This window comes from Spermophilus citellus (genome assembly GCF_964194105.1).
Source record: "Spermophilus citellus genome assembly, chromosome: X".
Classification (NCBI taxonomy): Eukaryota; Metazoa; Chordata; class Mammalia; order Rodentia; family Sciuridae; genus Spermophilus; species Spermophilus citellus.
The window spans coordinates 25,489,096-25,513,724 of record NC_138190.1 but is presented as its reverse complement, the minus strand read 5'-3'; the positions used below and the strand labels follow the sequence as shown (position 1 = coordinate 25,513,724).

General features: G+C 35.2%; 1 protein-coding gene across 6 annotated transcripts in view; it reads left to right on the top strand.

Moving 5' to 3' along the window:
* DMD (dystrophin) overlaps positions 1-24,629 on the top strand; it is a gene marked incomplete at its 3' end in the record, with an annotated part of 2,539,585 nt that overhangs the window by 2,322,235 nt on the left and 192,721 nt on the right. For all 6 annotated transcript variants that reach the window (XM_081277777.1, XM_081277778.1, XM_081277780.1 and 3 more), the window contains one exon: positions 2,971-3,031. In XM_081277777.1, the coding sequence (XP_081133903.1) occupies positions 2,971-3,031 (61 nt within the window). The remainder of the gene's footprint in view (positions 1-2,970; positions 3,032-24,629) is intronic.

Here is a 24,629-nt window from a genome sequence, read left to right as displayed (position 1 = left end):
GCCTAGGCTATCCTTGAAACTGTGATCCTCCTGCCTCAGGCTCCCAAGGAGCTGGAATTACAGGTATATGCCACTGTGCCTGGGAGAATAAAAACATCTTTAAGGGAATAAAAATGCATTGAATCTCACCATTGGATCTATTTGATAATTACCAATAAACACAAAGGATTTTTTTTTATTTTAAGGGAAAAAGATTAACGATTAAAAATTCCAGTTACAAAAGCTCAAAAAGTTCTTGTTGATCTGGAAATTATATTTTTTAAAAAAATATCTTTTGAAATCATTTCAACCATTCAGTTCAAGAATATTCTGATAATTCCTCTAGCTTATAGTTGGGATTTTTCTACTTTTAATGTTTAACAATGAGAAATCAACTATAGATACTCTATGCATTCCTCGGCTGGGCACCATGGATTGCCTTCTGTCTCTTGCTCATTATCTATTTGAAGGTTGTTTCTTTCAGACAGAAAGCTCCTTAGCCAGGCTATACAGCTCACAGACCTCTCCAGCCCACTTCTCTCTGAGAGGTACTGAAGAAGAGTGTAGGAAATCAAACTGAGTGTCTTCTGCTACCATAGGACATACTGGTATCCTATAAATCAGAAAGAATTTCTGGACCATATAGAATGGCAAAGAAGTGGGAAAAGATAATGAGAGAAATTGTTCAGCCTCAGTCCACTGAGACCTTTAAAGAAAGAATAGCCATTCTTTTCTCAGTTTAGGCATTCATAAGCTGGTTATTCACAGCCAGTAAGGATTGGACCAAATGTGCTCTGGAGTTCTCTTCTTCCTTTTATGATGCTGTAGTTTTAAGAAGAGGTACACTGAGCAGCGAGAAACTATCCACATTGATTTTTGGCTGTCCACATTGCTTTCTGCCAGAGAGGTTTTTAAAATTTTGTAACATCAGACTCTGACTAGGTAGGTTAAGGAGTCCAGCCCAAGTTCTTAAATCGGGGCTTATTTACTACGTGAATTAATTGGGACAGGAGAGCTATATCCCAAAGAAGAAAAAAGGCAAGAGGAGAGTGGGCAAAGATTGAGAAAGGCAGGGAGGAAGGAGAGAAGAAAGGAATATACAAAGGACAGAAATTAAAGGTGAGAGACTACTTCAAAGCAACAACTAAATGTCTTTTTTCTCCATATTAAGAATTTCTTTCTGCCAAAATGAAAAAAAAGCATAATTACCAGCTAAATACAAATCCATTCCTATATCATTTAAGTGACATATCTCCAAGGTACAAAGCAGCTTGTCTGCTTAAAGGTTGGGTGATTTGAGCCCTCTCTTACTCTATATAAAACAAAGAAGCTGAAGTTTCATTACCCTTAAATTGTCTGGAAGTGGGTGAAGTTAACTTTTATTAGAAGCTGTTCTTTCATATTATACAGTGTAGTCATGGATATATTAGCTTTGACGTTTTCTTACATCTCAATACACTGTGGAGTGAATTTATTGTGAGACTAATTTAGAATGGAGCTTTTCATAAGAGGAAATAATGGTCAGCATCAGTTGTACTTCAAATTATTATTGGGATGAAATTTCAGAAAAGAAATATACATACACATCAAATTACTAGATGTCAATAAGAATGTTTCTTATATTTTTTATTCCTGATGATATTCTATGTTTCTTAAAACTCCCATCTCTTAAAACTGATTCAGGAGGAAGGGTTTATTGTTAAGGAAATGTTACAGTGCCTCCCAAACATGATTATTTTGTCTTTAAAAGAAAAAAAAAATCAGATCAAACAGTTTATGAAAGGTATTTTTAGAGGTTCAGCTTTAATAAAGAAACCACTACAACATAAATCTTAAAAATATAATTATAAAAGCAGCTGGGCGTGGTAGCACACTCCTGTAAATCCCAGCAACTCAGGAGGTTGAGGCAGAGGATCACAAGTTTGAGGTCAGCTTCATCAATTTAACAAGATCCTGTCTCAAAATAAAAAAGTACTGGGGATATGGTGCAGTGGTTAATTGCCCCTGGGTTCAATTCCTGGTACCAAAAATAGATAGATAGATAGATAGATAGATAGATAATTAATTAAAGGCAAACCAGATGCAGTGGTACATAGCTGTAATCCCAGGTAATCGGAAGACTAGGAAAGGAGGATTGCCAGTTCCAAGACAGCCTGGAAGATTTAGTAAGACACCAGTTAAAAACATTTTTATAAATAAATAAAAAACAGGGTAAAGATGATTGATTTGACTAATACACAATAAAGTCATTATAAAATAAATTCTAATTATGTGTAACATATATACACTATATATGCTTTATGTATATTTATTTATATATTTGTCTTATATATGTGTGTGTATATATATATATAAACATATATGACACAGAAAGTATGTGAAAACTTTTATTACTCTCTGATGCCAGGTGCCATTCTATCAGTTTTGGGTACCTCATCTAATAAGATCATATTGATTGGCTGATATTTTGAGGCACCAATGAAACATATAACTTGTAAATGAATTTGAATTCTCCTTAAGCCAAAAAGGAAAACAAGCATACCTGAATGATGAATAGTATTTTAGCGTCAATAATTTTAGAATGCAAATATATCATAAAAGGATGTTTCAGACACTAAACTAATAAAACACAGTCAATCAAATATTAAAAGATATTGAGAAACAACAATAGGAAGTATTACAAGAAACATACCCAGTGGAGATGCATAAGAGAAAACCCTCGTCTACTCATTCAGTTTCTTATCGGTTCTATAGGTTTAGCAGTGGAAAGCCCCCACCCTTTGTATTTATCTTTTTGCCTGAATGAGTTCAATTTCACTTAGATTAGGAGAGAAATTTCAGAACAGCAGGTTAATCCATCCTGTCTTCATGGGCAACTGAGCAAACAGACCAATATCAGTGTAAAATTGTAATTCTGGAGATTAATGTTGTCTTTTCTATTTTTGGTGAATTTGACCTCCTTCACTTTTTTTTTCTCTTTTTCTTTTTCAGCTTCTGTCCAGGGCCCCTGGGAGAGAGCCATCTCACCAAACAAAGTGCCCTACTATATCAAGTAAGTTGAAAAATTATATTCTTAAGGGAACATTTATTGTGGCTAATCCATGTACTCCCAAGTGAATTTATTTTTAAAATACATCATTAGCCTTGCCTATGATACCTATTTCTTTCCTTAGAAAGCTTGGATAGTAAACTCATGCTAAAATTAGCACTGTAAATGTGCTGATGCAATAGGAAACTACTTTTAAGAAAAATTCATTTAATGCAACATATATATGGTATGGTTTAGGGGGAAGGGATCCATAATTTTCACAATAGAACAAAAAGCTCCTGATAATATTATTGATGGTGGAAGTGAATGTTTCACAGAAAGCTATTCATCTGTTTTAGGGATTATTCTTATATCATCTTCAGACCAATACAAACTTCTGCAGTTGTATGTGCACAAACTGTTTTAGGTAAAAGAATCCTTCATGTATCCCAAAGGCAGAGAATAGCAGTCCTGGATTTGTAGAGCTTAGGTGTTCATTCTTGATATGTAGCACTCAGTATTTGTTACCTAGTAACAACATCAGAGTGGTACTGTTTTCTGGGATCATTTGTGCCAGTCAAAAGAATAGTCAAAGGAAGGATGTGTGAAATATGTATTATGATGCATTAGGTTGACATAGATGAGGGAGAGGAGAAAATATATTGAGTTATTATGATACTTTAACAGTCTATCATCAATCGTGCAGTGGAATCTAACTTAAAGTTAACTTTGAATTGGCTCCCCCAACAACAATTAGAATTAATTGAGTTCATGAAACACTCTTCAATACCAACTGAAGTCTTTGAACTTGCTTCTGCTATGAGTCTGCAAATATTAAATGTGTTCTCATTTTTTCAGCCTGCCATCTTTTATCGAGTGTGCTTTTATTCTTCTACTGCCCATCAATTCTTCATAATTCAGTTCTAAAGCAATAACAGCAGTCCTAGATCTTCATTACTACAGTTTTCAAGAAATTTGATTTCGTGCTTCTATTTTAACTCAAAAGAATGGGGGTGAAGGGATTCTTTTGGTTCTTCAAGGAGAGACATATCCTTTAGGAAATGGTTTACCCTTTGTCTTATTAAAATTTTTCAGATGAGATTTCTCTTAACTTTAAAAATTCTCCTTTAATATGCCTTGAGCCTCCTTTTCAATTTTTCTGTTTTGCTTTAATTTTTTATTTGGGTTATATCCAATTTATTTCATGACTCTAAATTACTTTTTATTATTTATTTATTTGCTATACTAGGGATCAAATTCAGTGGACTCTACCACTGAGCTACATCCCCAGTATTTTTTATTTTTTTTTATTTTGAGTTAGGGTCTTGCTAAGTCACTAAAGTACTCCACCATGCCCTGCTACATGACATATTTTAATCACATTTTATTAAATAATATATTGATTTAGGCATGCACCATATGGCATTATGTTCACATATTGTATGTGTGTATGTGTATGTGTAGTTTATTCAGTTTTTTGATTCTTATTTTTTTAGTTGTAGATGGATTATTTTATTTTTTATTTTATTTTTTTATGTGGTGCTGAGGATCAAACTCAGTACCCCACGCATGCAAGGCTAGCACACTACCACTGAGCCACAACCCCAGCCCTGTTGTTTTTTTTATGGTACTAGGAATTGAACCCAGGGCCGTGTACATGTTAAGCAAGTGCTTTACTACTGAGTATATCCCCATCCTTTTTTTTTTATTTTGAGGCAGAGTCTCCCTAAGTTACCCAGGCTGGCCACAAACTTGAGATCCTCCTGCCTCAGCCTCCCCAGTGCTGGGATTATAGTCATGGGCCACCACACCCAGCTATCCTTTCTTTATAAACTGAAATTAAGACTCTTTTTCTCCTTTTGTGGCTGAAATTTTAGGACTACCTGAAAATCAGAGACACCTTTAAACTATTGTTTAAATGTCTCACAGAGATTCCTAGCCCCATCCCCATTCCCAATTCCACTGTCCTTTTCCTGAATACTTATCTTCTCCTCCCTCCTGTTACATATAATACAAGAAATCCCAGTATGTTGCTGTGGGAAAGTGGAGATTAATTCAGTCCAAAAAATTAAGTATTATTCAGGTGTGATCCTGCACGCTTGAAATCCCAGCAGCTCAGGAGGCTAATGCAGGAGGATCTCATCTCACGTTCAAAGTCAGCTTCTGCAACTTAGCAAGGCCCTAAGCAACTCAGTAAGACCCTGTCTCTAAATAAATTACAAAAAAGGGCTTGGAATGTGGCTCAGTGGTAAAGCACCCCTGGGTTCAATCCCTGGTACCAGAAAGAAAAAAAAAATAAAAATGAGACAAGTTCTAAAAAAGCTGTAATTCCCCCTTTTCCAGTAAATTAGTCTCTTGCCCTCATTACAGTTAGAGAGCAGCTACGTGCCCTATTTGTTCAATGCTCCTTCATGTCTTGAGGGTCTTGGTGGTGGGTATTATTGGTTACGGGCATAGATCTGTAAACAAGAAAATTCAAATTCTGGTCCTAGCTCTGATATTATTTGACTGTGTTGTCTTGGACAAGTCATTAAGCCACTTAAACTTTGCTTTCTCATTTATAAAATAAGGAGTTTGTATGATATCTAAGGTCCTTTTAGTTCTCAGAATCAATGATTTGACTCATTTAATGGACTTGTCCAAACTTTTGTTCAAGAATTTTATCATCCTATTTTAAAATTCATTATTTGAATTGCTAAGTCTATATATATATATATATATATATATATATATATATATATATATTTTTTTCTACTGCTTAGCTTCAAATATGCCCTCTCAGCACACTCTAACTTCTCCAGGTACCTCATTCAAGAGCTCAAATCTTTCTGTATAATTTAGGACTATTGTTCCTCCCAGCTCAATAGTAAGAGACATAAAACAATAGACAGGAAAATTAATAGAGATGGGAGTATGGAGACCTTAAAAGCCTCTGAGGTGATCAGTTTCTTGGAATTCACATAATTTCTGGAAGATCTGTCTGATACTTTATGGAAAACAATTCTCTCCAGAATTATAATCTATTTGAAATTAGGAATTATATTTCCCAAATTTAACTCTAAAATTAAGCTGTAATATAGAGAATACATGTTCATAAAATGTGAATTGTTAGTAAGCAGATTACTAATGTCATTTGTGTTCTATTATTACTTTTTACTGTTATCTAAAACATTCTACTTAAAGCACATTATTTTGATGAGTAAGATCCAGTAGACTTCATGCACTGGTAAATGTTACTCATAGTCTGAGATGCCTTATTCATCCAAAACTAATAATAAGAATAAATTTATAATGACATTGCTTCAACCCATTTCTATTTTTCCTCTTTATTATCTTGTTTGTCTTGACTTCCATTCAGGAGTTTGTATCACAGATTCCCAGCTTCAAAAGCCAGGTGTCCTCTCTGGCTATTTTTTTAATGCTTTTCCTTTTCAATGCTGGGCTAAACTGATCATCTAAATAATAGGAGGTTTCCATATCAATAGCATGGATCCTAGTTGGCTTTTGAGTTGTGCATTCATCCTCAAGATCTGAAGACATTAACAACATCTTTTGCTCTAGATTGCAAATCAGGCTGTGTTTATGCCCACATCCTGACACCAGCTTTTCATATGATACTATGATCCTTGATTTTGATACTTCAAACTACGTGTTTGTCTAGTTTATTAGTCCATAGCATATATCATTGTTACAGTTTTCATATTCCCTCTCCCTTGGGGCTCTCTTATTTCTGCCAGCATCTCTTTCAGGTTATTTGATTACAGCTTTCATTGCCACTGAAAAAATAATCACCAACAATGTTCAACCTGTTACAACTGCCTTTTCTACTCTCTGCCATTTTGTAGTTTTCTGGCCCACTGTCAAACTCATGAAAATTTCAATATAATAGCCTTTAACCAGCTGCTGCATTCTGTTAGGATTTCTTTCACCTTTTTATGTTGCATACTCCCATATGGGTAAACCAAACAGAGCCAAGAGCCAGGACTCTCTTGCTTTCTTAATGAGTTAGAAAACTATTCTTCTATGTTCTGGACTGTCCAAAGCATTGAGGAATCCCTAACCTACATGCAGGATGTTCCAACATATATATCACAATAAGAGAATAAGAAAGAAAGAAATAGAACATTGAGTCAGATCAATAGGGCAACCAGAACCAACCCAGAATTCTTTCTCATATGAAGGCACTGGTAGTAGTTTTGTCAGTTAACCTAGTAAGCTTAATTTTAAAAATTAAGGTACAACATGACCATTTCTTGTCTGTTTTTTTTTTTTTTTTTTTTTGGTCCTAGAGATTGAACCAAGGGTGCACTACCACTGAGGCACCTCCCCTGTCTTTTTCTTTTCTTTTCATGTGAGTCAGGGTCTGGCTAAGTTGTCAAGGCTGTTCTCAAACTTGTAGTCCTCCTGCCTCCGCCTCCGAAGTCACTGATATTACAGGCATGAGGCACCATACCCAACTCATGACCATTTCTTAATGATGCATTATAAATCAATTGGCAGTGAGTTTATCCAATGGTGTCTTAAACTTTTGCCAATTTTCACCTGACCTTGTCTTAGAACTAAGTTCCATAGATATACTGACATCTGTATAAATCAAGGCATGTTTTAATTTCTCTTGAACCTACATCTTTTAACCTCAACGAATGGCCCCAATTAAGTGCTTTGGAATTCAATGAATACATTTCTGTTTACCCAGAGTTGACTTTAACCTCACATCCCCCACTAATGCTTTTCATTTTCATCTTCCTGGTCTGAGAAATTCTAATCCTTTTTAGTCTGTCCTTGAATGAAAGATAAGCTTTCCCCTTGATCATCTTAGTTGCTTCTCCCTGGATCTTTTCCAGTGCTTTAATATCTTTCTTGGGATACCGTGACTACAAAGGTCCAAATATTGGTTATTAAATTTGTTAGCATTGTCTCTAGTCTCCACTCACTCGTGAAGAAAATAAATGCTATTCACTATCTCCCATTGGTGCAGAAATGAAGAAACCAATTGAGGTCATCACCTGTTCTACATATATTAGTTCTAGCGTTGATTTTCTGCTACTCTTCAGTAATACCAGATGAATTGTTTGACCTTATATTTCTGCCAGCTGTCCCTTAGGAAGGATTTGATTTTTAGACAAGCTGGTTCTTTCCCTCCTTCAAAGAAGCTGTGGTTGCTAAATATTGGGAAGAATTTACTAATGAAACTCAGTAGTAAACCTGCTGACTCAATCAGCAATAATACATTTCATCCACTTCCTTTCTAAATATTTCTGAAGCACTTCACAAAAGAGTGAAAAATGGGGTTCAGGGGAAACTAACTGTTCAGCTCTTTTTTTTTATACATGCAGTGCTCAAAAAGCAGCTCGTATCCACAGGAGTGTCTCCCTCTTCCTGCTGGTTATTCTGGATATTGTATATAAATTATTGTGCATGACCTTGACCTACCCTTCTCTCTACTCTCAATCCCAGGCATGTTTGTACATAAATTTATATTATCTGAGGGGTTTTTTTTGTTGTTGTTTTTCTTTTCTGTTTTTTTTTTTTTTGTGGGGGGGGGGGGTTGTTTGTTTGCTTGGTTGGTTGCTTGCTTGCTTTTGGTACCAGGGATTGGACCCAGGGGCAGTTAACCACTGAGCCACATCTTCATGCCATTTTTTGTATTTTAATTTAGAGACATAGTCTCACTGAGTTGCTTAGGCCCTTGCTAAGTTGATGAGGCTGGCTTTGAAGTCATGATTCTCCTGCCTCAGTCTCTGCTGGGATTACAGGCATGTGCCACTACACCTGGCTCTAAGTTTTTTTGTTTGTTTGTTTAGCTTTCTGGTGGTTCCTGCTTAGCAAATGGCAGTATAAAACCTCCCTGGCTGAAGTCAACACTCACTTTACTCAACATTATTTATACCATTGCTATGTTTGATGAAATCACTTCTATCTTCATATGGCCTACCATTCCTATAGCTCCAGTGGTATTAGTATTTGACTCTCCACATGGAATTTTGGCCATTTACCTAGACTTATCTTTTGGCACTGGTGTTCTTCTGTATGTTATAGGTCTACATTTCTGGTTTAAACTCACAGATCTTGCTCTGGTTCTTAGAACCCATGTTTCCTAACTGCAGTAGCCTCTGAGTCTTGATACCACCTCCCCCGTATGCCATATTACTTCTATAACTACATTCTAGGCAGTTTTTCTGATTTTAAATCCCTCCCGTGTTTAAAGCATATCTTATTTTCATTCTTGTTCCAGCTCCTCTTTGTGCCAGGAGTTGCTCTAAATCAAGTTTGGGTTGGTTTATTTGTTCTTTTGAATTTATTTTTTGTTTTTTTCAGAACCAGTATTTACATACAGAGGCAGTAGTGGTTAGTTCTGTCTTAGCTTTAACAGCAACCGACATGTTCAATATCTCTGAGTTATCTGGTTTTCAGATAACAATCCTGAATCACTTATTTTCTCTGGTCCTTGGTTTCTCCTTCTATCATCTAAGGAGGCTGACATCACAGGTCATTTCCAGTATCTTCTGAAAATGACATGGGCTTTTGCTATAAAGTACACTGGATTGTGGTCTCTGATTTGGAAAACATTCCCCCACTTTCTCACTCCTATTTGGCTATTCTGAGAATTATACTGGTGTCCTAACATTTACTTTGAAAACTGGTTGAGTTTTGGCATAGGTTTTCATAGAATGAGCACATCATGTAACATATAATTTTGTGCCATTTCTGGTAAGATCCTTCTCATTTATATTTTCCTTCAATCTACACCTTTTAGCAGCTGACAACATGATATTAAATAGTGGAAATTTTAAATAGACCAGGCAACAGAACCCTTAAAATCCAGTTCCAGCTTCTCTATCAACTAGCATTTAACCAATCCTGAATCACTTATTTTCTCTGATCCTCAGTTTCTCCTTCTATCATCTAAGGAGGCTGACATCACAGGTCATTTCCAGTTCTGACATTCTCTGGTTGTATGAATGTTGACTTTGAAATAGAAATTGTTTGTGACAGTTTTTCAGAGGAGTGAAAATGAATCTTCATATCACCCTTGAGGATTCTTATTGCACCATCAATCTTATCAGGATAGAAAGGACAAAAAACATTAAAACTTTTATTTAACCATTTAGCACCATTGATGATATAAAGTGGATGTAACAGAGAATCAGCTGTCTAATTTCAGCTGTCAATCTCTGAGGACAATGGTGAGTATCTCTGGATAATTAAATTTTTGAAATCACTGCCAAAAGCCTGGTGCTCTGACTTTTCAAAAGGCTTTAGTACACAAAGATAACCCAGAGGTCAGTCACCTCTGCTGTGCTTTCTCCTCCACAGTTTGATGGTTCCAAAGGTCACATTGCCTGAGTCTCATTAAGCTCTGGAACCACAATGAAGGCATAGTAATGCTTAATTGATGATATAATCATGAAAACAACTGAAGTTAATATATTAACTGAAAGACAGTGAATGAGATGCCATGGTGCTTTGCGGAGTATTGATTCTGCTATTCAGCTTTGCAAAGCTTGTTGAGAGATGTAGATATTGGTATCTTCTATGTCTCATAGACTCATTAAAACAACTCACATCCAAGCCAGGAGAGGTGGCACATACCTGTAATCACAGCAATTGCGGAGGTGAAACAGGAGGATCACAAATTTGAGGCCAGCTTCAGCAAAACCCTCAGCAACTTGGCAAGACCTTGTCTGAAAATGAAAAATAAAAAAGGGCCATTCTGGTATGGTAATACATGCCTGTAATCCCAGTATCTTGGGAGGCTGAGACAGGAGGATTGTGAGTTCAAAGCCAGCCTCAGCAACTTAGTGTGGCCCTAAACAATTCAGTGAGACCCTGTCTCTAATATAAAAGGACTTGGGGATATGGCTCTGTCATTAAGCACCCCTGGGTTTAATCCCTGGGACCAAAAAAAAAAAAAGGCTGGCAATGCAGTTCAGTGGTAAAGTGTCCCTGAGTTCAATTCCCAGTACCAAAACAAAAAACTCATGTCCATACATACACATAACATAATTTGCTCAATTTCAATACCCAGTCCCTTGAATCTCACTATCATGTTTAATTATAATGCACTAATAAATAATTAAAATGAAATAAAAAGAGAATTGGTTAAAACACACACACACACACACACACACACACACGCAATCACACATCTCAAATCCTAGGACTGGTGATGTGGCTTAGTGGTAGAATGCTTTCCTGGCATGCATGGTTCCCAGATTCAATCCCCAGCACCATAAATAAATAAATAAATAAGCAAACCAACCATCATTTTTTGTCCTTTCATAGCTAGTTTGTATAACCTTGACTGAAATAACATACACGACAATGATAAATGTTGAATCTTTTTCTAAAAGAGTGCTTCACAGATAACATGTACTCAGTAAATATGTGAAAGAATGAATGAATGAACAAAGGAACATGTACCAGTAATTTTATGTACCTCTCAGTTTCTTGACTCCTTTTACCTTCAAAAAAAAATCTCATTTTTGTGTGCCATTTTTTTAACAGTGCCAAGATGGAACCTAGGGTTTGTGCATGCTAGGCAAGTATTCTGCCACTAAGTATATCCCTAGCTCCTGTGTGTCAATTGAATTTATTGCTTTAATCCATCTTTCATATCCTCTAGATGTCAACATTAGTGTTAGAAATTATATGGACTTTCTTGTATCTCATGTAGTTGGTGCCAAGGAGACAACCCTCAGCATGCAAGTCTCGATGATACATACCAAAACCTGAGTTCTAGCATGCACAAGGCCCTGGGTTTGATCCCCAGAACCACCAAGAACTGAAGTTTTAGATTCTGTTCTGTCTTTAACAATATGATTTGAGCTATTCATGAATAATAAAGAAGTAGAAATAAATCATGCTGAGATCACTCTGAGCTCTGATTTCTTTGTTTTGGTGGAACTGGAATTTTTTTCCCCTAAATATCATTTATGAGGCTTCTTCTGTCTTTCCAGTGGTCCATAGAGTTTTCATTTGATCAACCACTGTGTTCCATTGAGCACTGCATATAGAACTTACTTTGGGGACTGGACTCTGGTAGCCACTTAAGATAATGTCATAGATGATACATTTTTATTCTATAGAAAAATATTGTAACATTCTGCATAGGTAGTGCTTAAAGGTGGGGATAGGAAGAATGTAATGTATATAAACTCTCTATTATAATATACATGATCTAGCATAGGTGTTCCCTGCTTCATTCATGGCACTTTGGGGAATGTGAGTGACTATAGGACATATAGTAAAGCTTGTTTCTCCAAAAGAAGAGAAGTAAATTATTTTAGCTATTCCTCCATTTTCTTTTTCTAACTTTCTTAAGCATGCCTTTTCTTACACAATTTATGTTTAGGGAAAAAAATATTGGTGGTAGCATCCAATATACCTGCATTTGAAACCCAGTTCTATCATACTCTGTTATTTGAACAATTTACTTAACCTGATGCCCATTCTTTTTATGGCACATGATAAAAATCATTCCAGAATTATGAATTGGCTTTTCCTCTCTCCTCTAAAACTGAATTGAAGTCTAATTGACCTCTACTAGATACAAAGTGTTTTAGGGATTTTAGGAGTACACAGGGATATGTTTAGTGTGAGTTACATATTTGGAATATTTTCTAGGACCAAAATATGCCCCTGATCAAATTCGTTTATTTTCATTCTTAAGAATTCCCATACAATTTGACATATGTGTGGATTCCCAAACATTCCTGAGCTTCTCCAAAGCTTCTCTAATTGCTTCTTATCCTGTCCCCCTGGGAAGCAGCATCCTGTTCCTTTTACAAAGGTCAATAGCAGCCTGGACAACATTTTTAAATAACTTAATTACCCTGAACTGCCTGTCCCCTTTGGAGAATTTCCTTAGAGCATTAGTCCTTTGAACATTGACCTGGTTGCAGAAAATGTCCCTTTCTCAGCAGGAAAACTTCAAATCCTATTCACTCTTCCCCTCCATCATTTCAGGAGATAGGGAGGGCGAGTTCAGGTAGGAAAAAGGGAATTAAATACTTCTTTTTGGAAGAATGTTAGCATGTTAACAGACACTGCCTCTCCCCATATATTATATTATATATGTATGTATTCTTTTAAAAAACAAATTGTGAGTGCATTGTATAAATTAGTACTGTCACACTGCAAAATTTTAAAATCCTTGTACAAGATAGAGAAAACAAATCTCTGCCTTTCTCAGCAGTCTGAAAAGCTCCTAAGAACAGGTCCTAGATGAGGTTTAGCCTACTGTCAGCATTCAGCAAATGATCATGTCTTCTGTGATATCATTAACTCCTGGGTGGATGAAACTGAGAAGCTTCTGTGCTCTTCCTGGAACTTTCAATTGCTTTTTTCTGTTTTTCTTTCTTAGCTTATCCACATCCATCTTGGTCCTCAAAGCCAAGTGAATCAGAGAGTCAGTAAAAATGTAATTTTTAACTTCTTGATTGTTTTGGAAGACAACTTTTTTTTTTTTTTTTTGGACAGGCGTGGTAGTCCACACTTATAATCCCAGCACCTCAGGAGGCTGAGGGAGGAGGATCACAGGTTCAAAGCCAGACTCAGCAATTTAGTGAGGCTGTAAGCAACCTAGTGAAACCCTATCTCAAAACAAAAATGGCTGGGGATGTGGATCAGCGATTAAGCACCTTTGGGTTCAATCCCTGGTACCAGAGAGAGAGAGAGAGAGAGAGAGAGAGAGAGAGAGAGAGAGAGGAAGAAGAAGAAGAAGAAGAAGAAGAAGAAGAAGAAGAAGAAGAAGAAGAAGAAGAAGAAGACGACAATTTTGGGGGGGGGGCTATTTCCTTTGATTTGGTCACTTTTTCTTATTCTGGAACTTTCTGTAAGGGGATTTTTTTCCTCATAGTACTGATTTATACATTTCACATAATCTTACAGACAAAAAAACCCCAAAATTTAATATGTACCTACTATGTACTAAATGATACACCAGGTGTTTCATATGTATACAGATAAAACATGTGGTATCATTTACTCTGAAACCATTTAATCCTAACAACTGCAGTTATTATTTGATAAAGAAGAAATAGCTGAGGCTTGAGGTACTTGGTGATTTGCCCAAGTGACTCTAATAAAAGAGTGGCAAATTGATATTTAAAATCATCATCATCTCACCTGTTGTGTGCAGCTGTTTCAACTTTTTAGTACAGTTAAGTTGAAAATTGGCCCTTAGGACAACCAAGTATGGCCAGTCTACCACTGTGAGGCTGCCATCCTGGGCATCACCAATGTGACCCCATTTAGTCCTTTATGGTATTGATGGTATTTTTCCTTAGCTTATCTACCCAATCAAGTTCTTCTGTCTCTACTGTCTTACAGAGACCAAAGTTACTTTCTGGGGTTTTTGGTAATAAAGAACAAAAAAAGTGAAAAACCTGGTCAACCCTGATGTAAGCACTTTTTATGTATATGTAAGATTAAGAAAGCAAAGGCTTTTTGACACACTTTCCACCACTTCCATTAGGGTTTTCCTAAAATGAGAGTATGCCCAAGACTAGTAATCTAAACTGAGTGTGGTGGTGAAGACCTGTAATCCCAGAGGCTCAGAAAGCTGAGACAGGAGGATCAGGAGTTCAAAGCCAGCCTCAACAACAGTGAGGCTCTAAGCAACTCACTGAGACCCTGTCTCTAAATAAAATACAAAATTTAGGGCTGGAGATGTGCCTCAGTGGTCGAGTGCCTCTGAGTTCAATCCATGGTACCCCACTCCTCCAAAAAAGAGTAGTAATCTAATATCTGTCTCAGAATGTGTTTTTCTGCATATTCTCAATCATAAACCTTTTTAAAAGGTAGGGCATGATTAATTCAGGTGGCCCAGAACAGCTCTATGAGAGCATTTGCAGCATTAGAGTGTGTCCTTGAATTTGACACCATCCTCTCCTTCCAAACAAATAAAGTTCTCATCTTTTTCTAAATTTTTTTGTAGTTATATATGGACAGCATGCCTTTATTTTGTTTATTTTTATGTGGTGCTAAGGATCAAACCCAGGGCCTCATGCATGCTAGGCAAGCACTCTGCCACTGAGCTACAGCCCCAGCCCCAAGTTCTCATCTTTTTATAAATCTCAGGCAGGCCTATGGTTCTACCCTTACAAAGCAAATACATGTGGCCTGTGGCCATAAGTCATGGCTTTTACAAACACTGAGCATTGGATCACCACATGTGTTACATGTAAACATCTCATCATATTACAGAATGATATTTTTAATTTTTTATTATAACTACACGAAGGCAAAGAAGGATTTCTTATACTTTCTCTTGTAATAACTCAAAATCACTAGACCATTTTAGGCAATTAGTGTGTTTTTATGTTTTTGATGATAAAGAATAACTTATATTTCCTGTAGATTAAGAAAAAAAACTGAGGCTGGGGTTGTAGCTCAGTGGCAGAGCACTTGCTTAGAATGTATGAGGCACTGGGTTCAATCCTCAGGACCATATAAAAAAATAAATAATTTTTTTAAAAAAAGAAAAAAATCTATCTGAATATATAATCACCCTGTACTTATCTATAAATATAAGCTCTTTATCATAAGTCTAGATTAATTATTCCCCCCAGATTATTTATATCAACACTGTAGTAACTTTTTTGTCCCTGACCCTCAAAACAATCAAATAATAAAGAAGAATGAATCCTTCATTGGAGCAGGAAGGAACTGAACAGGCACACTGAAAGTTCAAGGTGAAAATATTTTCATGTCTATAATTTAAAAGAATTATAAACATTTTATGTATATATAGAGAGACAAACACAGAGAAAGATATTAGCAACAGGTTTGTGATTCATTTCCTGGGCAGTATGAGAGGAATGAATGACTTTATCAGACTACCGTATAAACATGCTAATGACCTCCCAGATCTTCTTGTTAATCTTGTTAATGGCATTTAACTCCTGGAATGATACTTGAAAGTCTCTATCTATAAAATGTTTTTAGTAGGATATACCTGGTCTGCTTAGGTTGTTTCCTGTAAATATAACTGCCAATTCATGGATTTATGGGTCATGGCTAGCTGGAGAATGGTGCATAGTTACACAAGGATTTTTCCTATTTTTATAATTAACAGATCATAAAATGAAAGCCTTTGGAAACTGAAAGGTCATCTTTTCAATGTCCGTGTTTCTGCATAAAATTTTCAAAAAACATTTCTGCTAGTATGAAACCAAAACATATCGTAATGAGAAATAACAGACCTTTTGGAGAAACATATCTAATTATGTCCAGTCCCTCCAGAGAAAGAATGTTCTATCTGTGCTTTGTGCTTCCCTATAATCCTTTGAATCATTAGTAAAGGTTGGCACTAGATAAGAATCTAAGATTTTTTGGTAAGTTTAGTGTAAAATCCAAACTTTATGCTTACACAGTATGTATTTAATTTTAAAATGTTTTTTTTTTTTGTAATGAGAGAAAGGAAAGAAAAGCAGAAAGAGTAGGTCCCTTTATTTTTCCTTTATATTTTATCTGTATTTTTAGGAAATCACAGGTCTAAGAAGAATCTAGGGTCAGAACTAGAGAAGGATATACAGTTACACATTTCTATATCTTAAATTATGAATTTTTTTCTTTCCTTATTTTTATTGGTGCATTGTAGTCATGCATAATGGTGGGATTTGTTGTTTTATATTCATACATGCATATAATATAACAATATAATTTGCCCAACATCACTTCTCAGAACTTCTGCCCTCCCTCCACTCCTCTGCAACCCTGGTCCCTTTTCTCTACTCATCTCCCTTTGATTTTCATGAGATTCCCACCCCATGTAAGTAATTTTTTAAATTACCTTAGAATAAATCCTAGCAATAGCAGAGTCTTCTGTAACTGCCTTGCTAACACACTAAGTCATCTTTCTAGTTTAACTCTTGAAATATTTTTTGTTTTCAGATCCTTTGTCTCCCCAATTAACCTATAAGGCTCCTTGACAGTACTCTGGCCTTTTGCATCTTTGTATCATCCTTAGCACTTATTATGTAATATAGCTCATATAAAACTAATTATAAGTACTTGACAGTTTGTTTTTATTTTGACAATTTGTTTTAAGCCCTGTAAATTGAGCTATGATGCTTCAGGGTTTTTTTTTTCTTCCTGTTACTAAGGATTGAATCCAGGGGCACTTACACGGGAAGTACATCCCAACCCTTTTTATGTTTTTTATTTTCTTTTTTATTTTTGAGACAGGATTTCACTAAATTGCTGAGGCTGACTTTGAGCTTGCAATCCTCATGCCTCAGCCTCCTGAGCTTCTAGGTTTATAGTCATGTGGCTTTAATAGGTATTCTTATAAAGAAACAGAAAAGAACAAATTAGAAAAATTCCATATAATATTTTTATTCTAGATAATCCCACTAGGATTACAGATGATTGAATTATGTTTGGGGAGCAATTTCGATCCTTGATCCATTAATTTTCTGCTCTTTAATTGTTTGAGAACAGAAAAAAATACTTGATGGGGTTGGTTGCCTGAATGGAGTATCCTGTAAACTGAAAATCTTTGAAAGTTACTGTTTTGGAGGAAGTATTTTTAAGTGCATATTTATTCTTAAAGGAATTCCTATTGCCGAAACTGTTTTAAAGATATCTTAGAAAAACATCTTCAAATCCTCTATCAAAACTCAGAGACTATTTTCAGAAGCTAAAATTGTTCATTGAATACACATAAGCCTATGTTTTATTAAAAGATTTTGAGACAGGCAAGGTGGCATGCACCTGTAATCCCAGCGGCTTGGGAGGTTGAGATGAAAGGAACACAAGTTCAAGGCCAGGCTCAACAACTTACAAGGCCCTAAGCAATGTAGTGAGACCCTATCTACTCAGTGGTAAAGGGCCTCTGGGTTCAATCTCCAGTATTGGGGGGGGGGAGAGATTTTGAAACAAGTTGGAGTGAGGTAAGTGGTAAAATAGAGGCAGAACCATAGTGGCATTCAACAAAGACATCAAATTTGGCATTCTGTTCTTCTCGACCCATTCTTTCCTTTCTCTTTGTGCTTGCTTCAGCAACACATATGGCATTCTTGCCTTTGTCTGTTAATATTAGATCATTAGGGGATGTACTGGTGAATTAAAATGACAAAAGTATGTGCTTGTACAAATATGAAGCAATGATCCCATTATTATGTATAATTATAATGTACCAATAAAAATCAATTAAAATATTAGATATTATTACCAAGCATTTAGAGAATAGTTTAGTTGCATAAATGTCTGACATTGATAAAAATGGCCATTTAAAAAAAAAACAGTTTTCATGGGTTTTCTTTCTTTCTTTGGTAGCGAGAAGTCATCTCTCTACCTTTTTAAATAGACTTCATTATCAAGGACCTTATAGCTGTTTATCTAATTCGTATTTCATGTACTCTTGGTAACCCAGCCATTTCTTTTTACTGTAAGTGCTGCAAAGCAACAAAAAGTATTCCCACATTGCTCAACCTCATTTATCATCAACAAAATTGGCAATTATATTCCAAGTCCTTGAATATATTCCTTGAGAAGATATATAACCTGAAAATGAGCAGCTCAGTGTTGAGGTAGAAGTTTGATCTTTCTATACTGGCAGGTAGAGTTGTGGAAGGATGGAGAAAACATATCCAAACTACAAAGTCATTTTTCCAGGGAAGCTATCTGACTGTAACAGTAACTATATCAGAGGGCTCAGAAGTGGAACATTTCTTTAAAATTAAAATCTAAAAATCCTGATGTCTAATAGAATGTATAAAAATAGCTACCTCCGAAAGATCTGAACTGAGCAGAGGAATACTGAATAATGTAATCTGACAGTTTGGTCCAGACCCTTAGTAGTTACTGTGGCCAGAAAAATATAGAATTAATTCAATAAAACATCAGAAAAAAACACAACATAAACATGAAATATTTTAAATTAAAAATACAAAATAAAAATGGAAAAAATTCCTCAGCAAATCAATATTGCTTGGGGAAACATGAATCCCAGACCAGTAATATTTTTATCCAAATACCTTCTAGTTCTGCAGTGAACAAACATCTTTATCACCAAATTTTATAAAGAGCAGAGTGAAAAATGAGTACCTAAGGTTGTTGAATATACTTCTTAAAGTTGGTAACTGAGTTTCATGATTGACTATACTAATGCCTACTAAATTTATTCATTGTACTTTGTCAATTTAGGATTCTTATTTTTGCTTGCCCTTGTCTAAAAGTATATATTATAAAACAAAATTAAAGAAATGGTAATATAATTACAAAAATTATTAATCAATAAAGGTTGTTATTGTGAATAGATTGCTGTGGTTGTATAGAGTAATAATAGACCTTAAAAATCTGTCAGAAATTTAATATGGGATATAAAATACCAGAGTTGGGCAGGGGTGAAATAAAATTTAAAAAACAATAGGAAATTAAATTTAGGCATAAGAATACAAATGTATAAATTCTATAGTTGTTCTAAAAGAATATCCTTACGTAACTGTATTACTCTCTGAACTTTATTCCTCTGAGAAATATAGGGGGATGATACTAAACAAAAACATCATTTCTGCTTATGAACCAATCAGAAGATAATATGAACTTTTAAGGGTTGTACATTATAAAGGCATAATTTAACCCAGTTTTTTATTGGTTTTATTTTTTAAATACATGACAGCGGAATGCATCACAATTCTTAATACACATATAGAATAATTTTTCATACCTCTGTATATAAACTATGTTCACATCAATTCATGTCTTCATACATGTACTTTGGATAATGATGTCTATCACATTCCACCATCCTTGCCAATCCCCTGCCCCCTCCCTTTCCCTCCCATCACTCTTAACCCAGTTTTTTAATCTTGGAAAATTAATTCCATACAAACCTTCATTGGACAATTCTCAATTCTTTGAATTAAGTATTATAGTAAATATGTTTACTCAATTTCCAAGTTTCATGTGTTCTTTTCAAACAAGAAAATCTTCTAAATGTCTAACTGACTTCCCCTGATTGTCTTTTGAAGTAGTTCAAATACATACAGCCATAAATAACTACAACAAGAACACTTTGGCAGACATATGTCTTATTTGTTTTTAATGTTCACAATATAAGCTACACTTATTGCCAAACATTACTTTCAGTTTTGTTACAAATGAGCAAAGTATACCTGGTTTGTAAAGAAGAAGTTGGTTGAAGCACAGCCCTGAATAATTTTTTCTGCAACCCCAAAGAGGAAAACCTTTGAAATGCAAATATTGACCTTTCTCAAAGCCCTAGGTAAAGTTTGATGGAGGTGTTTTGTTTTTGTTTTGTCTTATGCTGGTGCTTTGTTATTTGGAGGCTAGACTGTATTGGCAAGACATAATTGGCTGATATGTTAATAGACTTGGTGGAGCTTGTAGCTTGAAGTTAGGAAATAGACCCAGAGTGGAAGAGGTGAGAACAATGAGTGATGTAGAAAGCACTTGAGATAGGTTAGTTCTAGATAATGGTAGCAATACCAATCATGAGAAGTGGTTATATTGGAGGGATATGGTTTGGAAACAATTGACCTATCTTGTTGATGCATTGGAGGTCAAGAGTGAGAGAAAAGCTAATACAAGTGTCTCCTGGGCTGTTGGCTGGGACAGGTACCTGAAGAGAAGCATGTTTGATAAAGAAAATCATCTAAAGTGGTCTGTTTTACTGCATGGTGACCATAGTTAATACTAATGTATTATATATTTCAAATTTGCTAAAAGAATAGAATTTTGATATTCTTACCACAAAAAATGAAGTTGGTAAAGTAACAAATAATTAGCTTGATCAATTCTTTCTACAATGTCTGCATAGATCAAAACATCATATTGAACCCCATAACTATATATGATTGTCAAGTCAAAATAAATAAAAAGTAATGATTATTTTAGAAAGAGAGATCTGCCTTAGAGACCATTGAAGAGTTTCTGGACTCCAGTAATGCCCACTGGTCACTCTTCATCCCCTGCAACAATAAGCAATCATTTAATCTAAACAAAAGAATGAGCTTGTCACCTAAATGACCACTCTTCTAAACAGAATACTGAAGCTGCTTGGGTTTAGACATGAAATTTGAGGCACCTATTAGGTATCCAACCATGCCACTCAAATTTTGAATCTAAAACTCAGGTAAGGCCAATAGCTATAACTTTTGGAGTCATCAATATACATAATAATCATATATATATATATATATATATATGAATGATTATTTCTTAGAGTTATGGGATGGGATGTCATCACATTGGGATGAGAGAGGAAATCCTGGACTTCACAGTTCCTGTCCTGGAACTTATAGTCCCTGTCTTCATAGTAGATGAAATAGACATGAAACAAATAAGACCTGGGGCCTAAGATGAGCCAGAGAGGCAAGAAGTTGCTACTGACTATTCTAGAGAAGAAAAAAATGGCATAGTTTTGCAAAAAATAGAATTGGTCAAAATGTTTAATTTTCTTTAAGCAGTATAGAAATAATCTTCAAAAAAAGATTTAAGTAGCAGGCCTGGTGGCACACACCTATAATTCTAGTGACTTGGGAGGCTGAGGCAGGAGGATCACAAGTTTGAATCCAGGCTGGGCAATTTAGTGAGACCCTAGCTCATAAAATAAAATTTAAAAAGAGCTGAGAATGTAGCTCAGTGGGAAACATTTATCTAGCATGTGCAAGGCCCTTGGTTCAACCCCCAATACTGTAAAAAGCAACAAAAAGAATGGTTAAAATGGTAAATTTTATATTATGTATATTTTATCACAATAAAAAGTCCCCAAAATAAAGGTATTGTCAAACATTTTCATATTATCTGAATAAAAGAACTAAAGTAGTTATCTCTGTTTTTGTTTTAGTTCAATATTAAAATCTATGACTATGAAAACATATATAAGCAAGATAGGAAGTAGAAAGTTTTTTCTTAGGTATCCAAGAATTTTCCTTATGCTTTCAAAATATGTTACAATTTACTTTCTCGAATTGGCCTGTAACATAGGAGTACATTACCATTGCAGAATAAATTAGTATATTTGTGAACTGTTCTCAAATGCTAAAGTGAAAGCATAAAACTATAAAATGCACTATTATTCATTAAATAAGAATAGTTTACAAGGGTATCTCTGATCATTATTGAAGCATAAGTGGCCAATTTCACCCATAATTAGCCAATTTAGTATGAAGTTATTTTTTACTTGGTATATTTTGTTTAACCTCTATGTTATATTGGTAAAAACAGAAATCACTTTTTGGTACTTCTTTCAAAATTTCTCACAAATGCTGAAATGCTTTTCAATTATTATGTACTTAAATGGTTGAATTCTCCAGGCCTAAGAAAAATTTGAAGTAGTTATCTAAAGATATGCTCTTGGCTGGTTGGTTGATTCATTCATTCCATAAATATTTACTTACCATAATACATGCACCAGATACTGTGCTGGATATAGAGTAGCATTCATGATATCTCTAAAGTATAGCCAGAGAGCAGATAATGTAGTTGGCACTAAGGATGAGTATTAACATACACACAAAAAAAAGAAAGGTCAAACGTCAAGATAATTTAACAGGTGAGAACTTGTCGACACAGGGACTAATAACAGTATGACTGATACTGAAGGGAGAAGGAGAAAACTTGGGAAGCCCTCTGAATGATGCAAATGATGGGAATGGGGACCCCATGGATACAAAAACATAAAAATGAGTGACAAAAGTCAGGTAAGAGCTGGGCGCAGTGGAGCATGCCTATGATCCCAGCAACTCAGAAGGCTGAGACAGGAGGATTGAAAGTTTAAGACAAGCTTCAGCAACTTAGTGAGGCCTGCAGCAACTTAGCAAGACCCTGTCTCAAAAAAAAAAAAAAAATATATATATATATATATATACTGCTGGGGATGTAATTCAGTGGTAAAGTGCCCCTGGGGTTCAATCCCCAGTACCAAAAGAAAAAAAAGACAGGTAAGAGATGTGGGTGCTTGGACCAAGATGATGATAGAGTGAAGGCAGACAAAGACACAGATTTGGGATATACTTCAAAGGTAAAAATCCTTAGAGTTTGAAGGCAAATAACATAGGAAGAAAATTGCAAAGAGAAAGAAAAACATCTCAAGGGATCACACCTAGATTTCTGGTCAATGAACAATTGGTGATTATTTATAGTGAGGGGACACTGAAGAAAGAACAAATTTGGGGTAGCAACTTTACTGTGGATGTTTAAGATGATTTGTGACATCCAAGAGCACTGTCAAGTAGACAGGTAGTATGTAGCTAGGGTCTAGAAGAGAGGTAGATGGGTCTGGGTTGGAATTATTAATATAGATATTACTTTTATATAACTGTGGGTATTGGGAGGGCAAATGTTAAAGTTTTTACCTTTTGAAGTATGTAGGTACAGTCTTAAAATTTTTAATACACACACACACACACACACACACACACACACATACACACATATATATATATCAGTACTGGGAATTAAACCAAAGGTTTCGTGCATGCTAGGCAAGTGCTCTGCCACTGAGCTACATCCTCAGCAAGATTAATTTAAAAAAAAAATATTAAAAAGCCTAGAAATATAAACATCAAAATTATTATGGGAGTTATAGTGTAAGGAAAAGGCCATCAAAGAGGACCTGTGTTTCATCTTCTGCGTTTTCTTTATTTTACTAAAAAGCTTTGAGCAAACATTAAAATGATAATCATTACTAATTCTAGAGAGTGAGAGAAAGCATATTTGTTATTTTGTAATCCAGATCTTTTTTTATTTCTTAAAATTCTTAATCTAAAAAAAATTGAAAAACAGATGATTATAAACAACAGAATGGTCACTAATCCATTAAATGTGACACACCATCTTGGTTGCTTTATTAGTGGTCTTTGAGTAAAACCTTTGATTCATGATTCTTTACACCTGGTTAGCATAAATGCACCAAACTGACTGGGCACATGCCTATAATCCCAGCTGCTCAGGAGGTTAAGGCAGGAGGATTGGGAGTTCAAAGTCATCCTCAGCAACTGGGCAAGGCCCTAAGCAACTCAGCAAGACCCTGTATCTAAATAAAATACAAGAAAAGAAAAAGGAGCTGAGGATGTGTCTCAGTGATTAGGTGCCCCTGGGTGCAATCACTGGAATCACACACACACACAAAAAAAAATGCACCAAACTGTTACTTAATCTGAAAATTAGCTGTTTCTGGAGCCTGAGATAATACTGAAAACTATTATATTTATGTTAAAACTGCATTATTTTTCACTTTTTTCTTTTTAGTTTGTGTAATTTCTATTTTCCTATCTTCAAGTTAACTGTTTCTTGCTCTGTGTCAAATCTACAAATGAGACCATTTAAAGCATTCTTCATTTTTTATTCATTTTTTAAAATTTCTAGCATTTTCATTTGATTCATTCTTTTTTTTTTTTCTTTTTGGTACCAGGGATTAATATCAGGAGAACTTGACCACTGAGCCACATCCCTAGTCCTTGATTCATTCTTAAAGTTTCCAGCTCTATGCTGATTTTACATATTGTTTTCCTTTTCCATTAAATCTTTTTTTTTTAGAGGGGGGGGGGGAAGAGAGAGAGAATTTATTTAATATTTATTTTTCAGTTTTTGGTGGACACAACTTCTTTATTTTATTTTTATGTGGTGCTGAGGATCCAACCCAGCG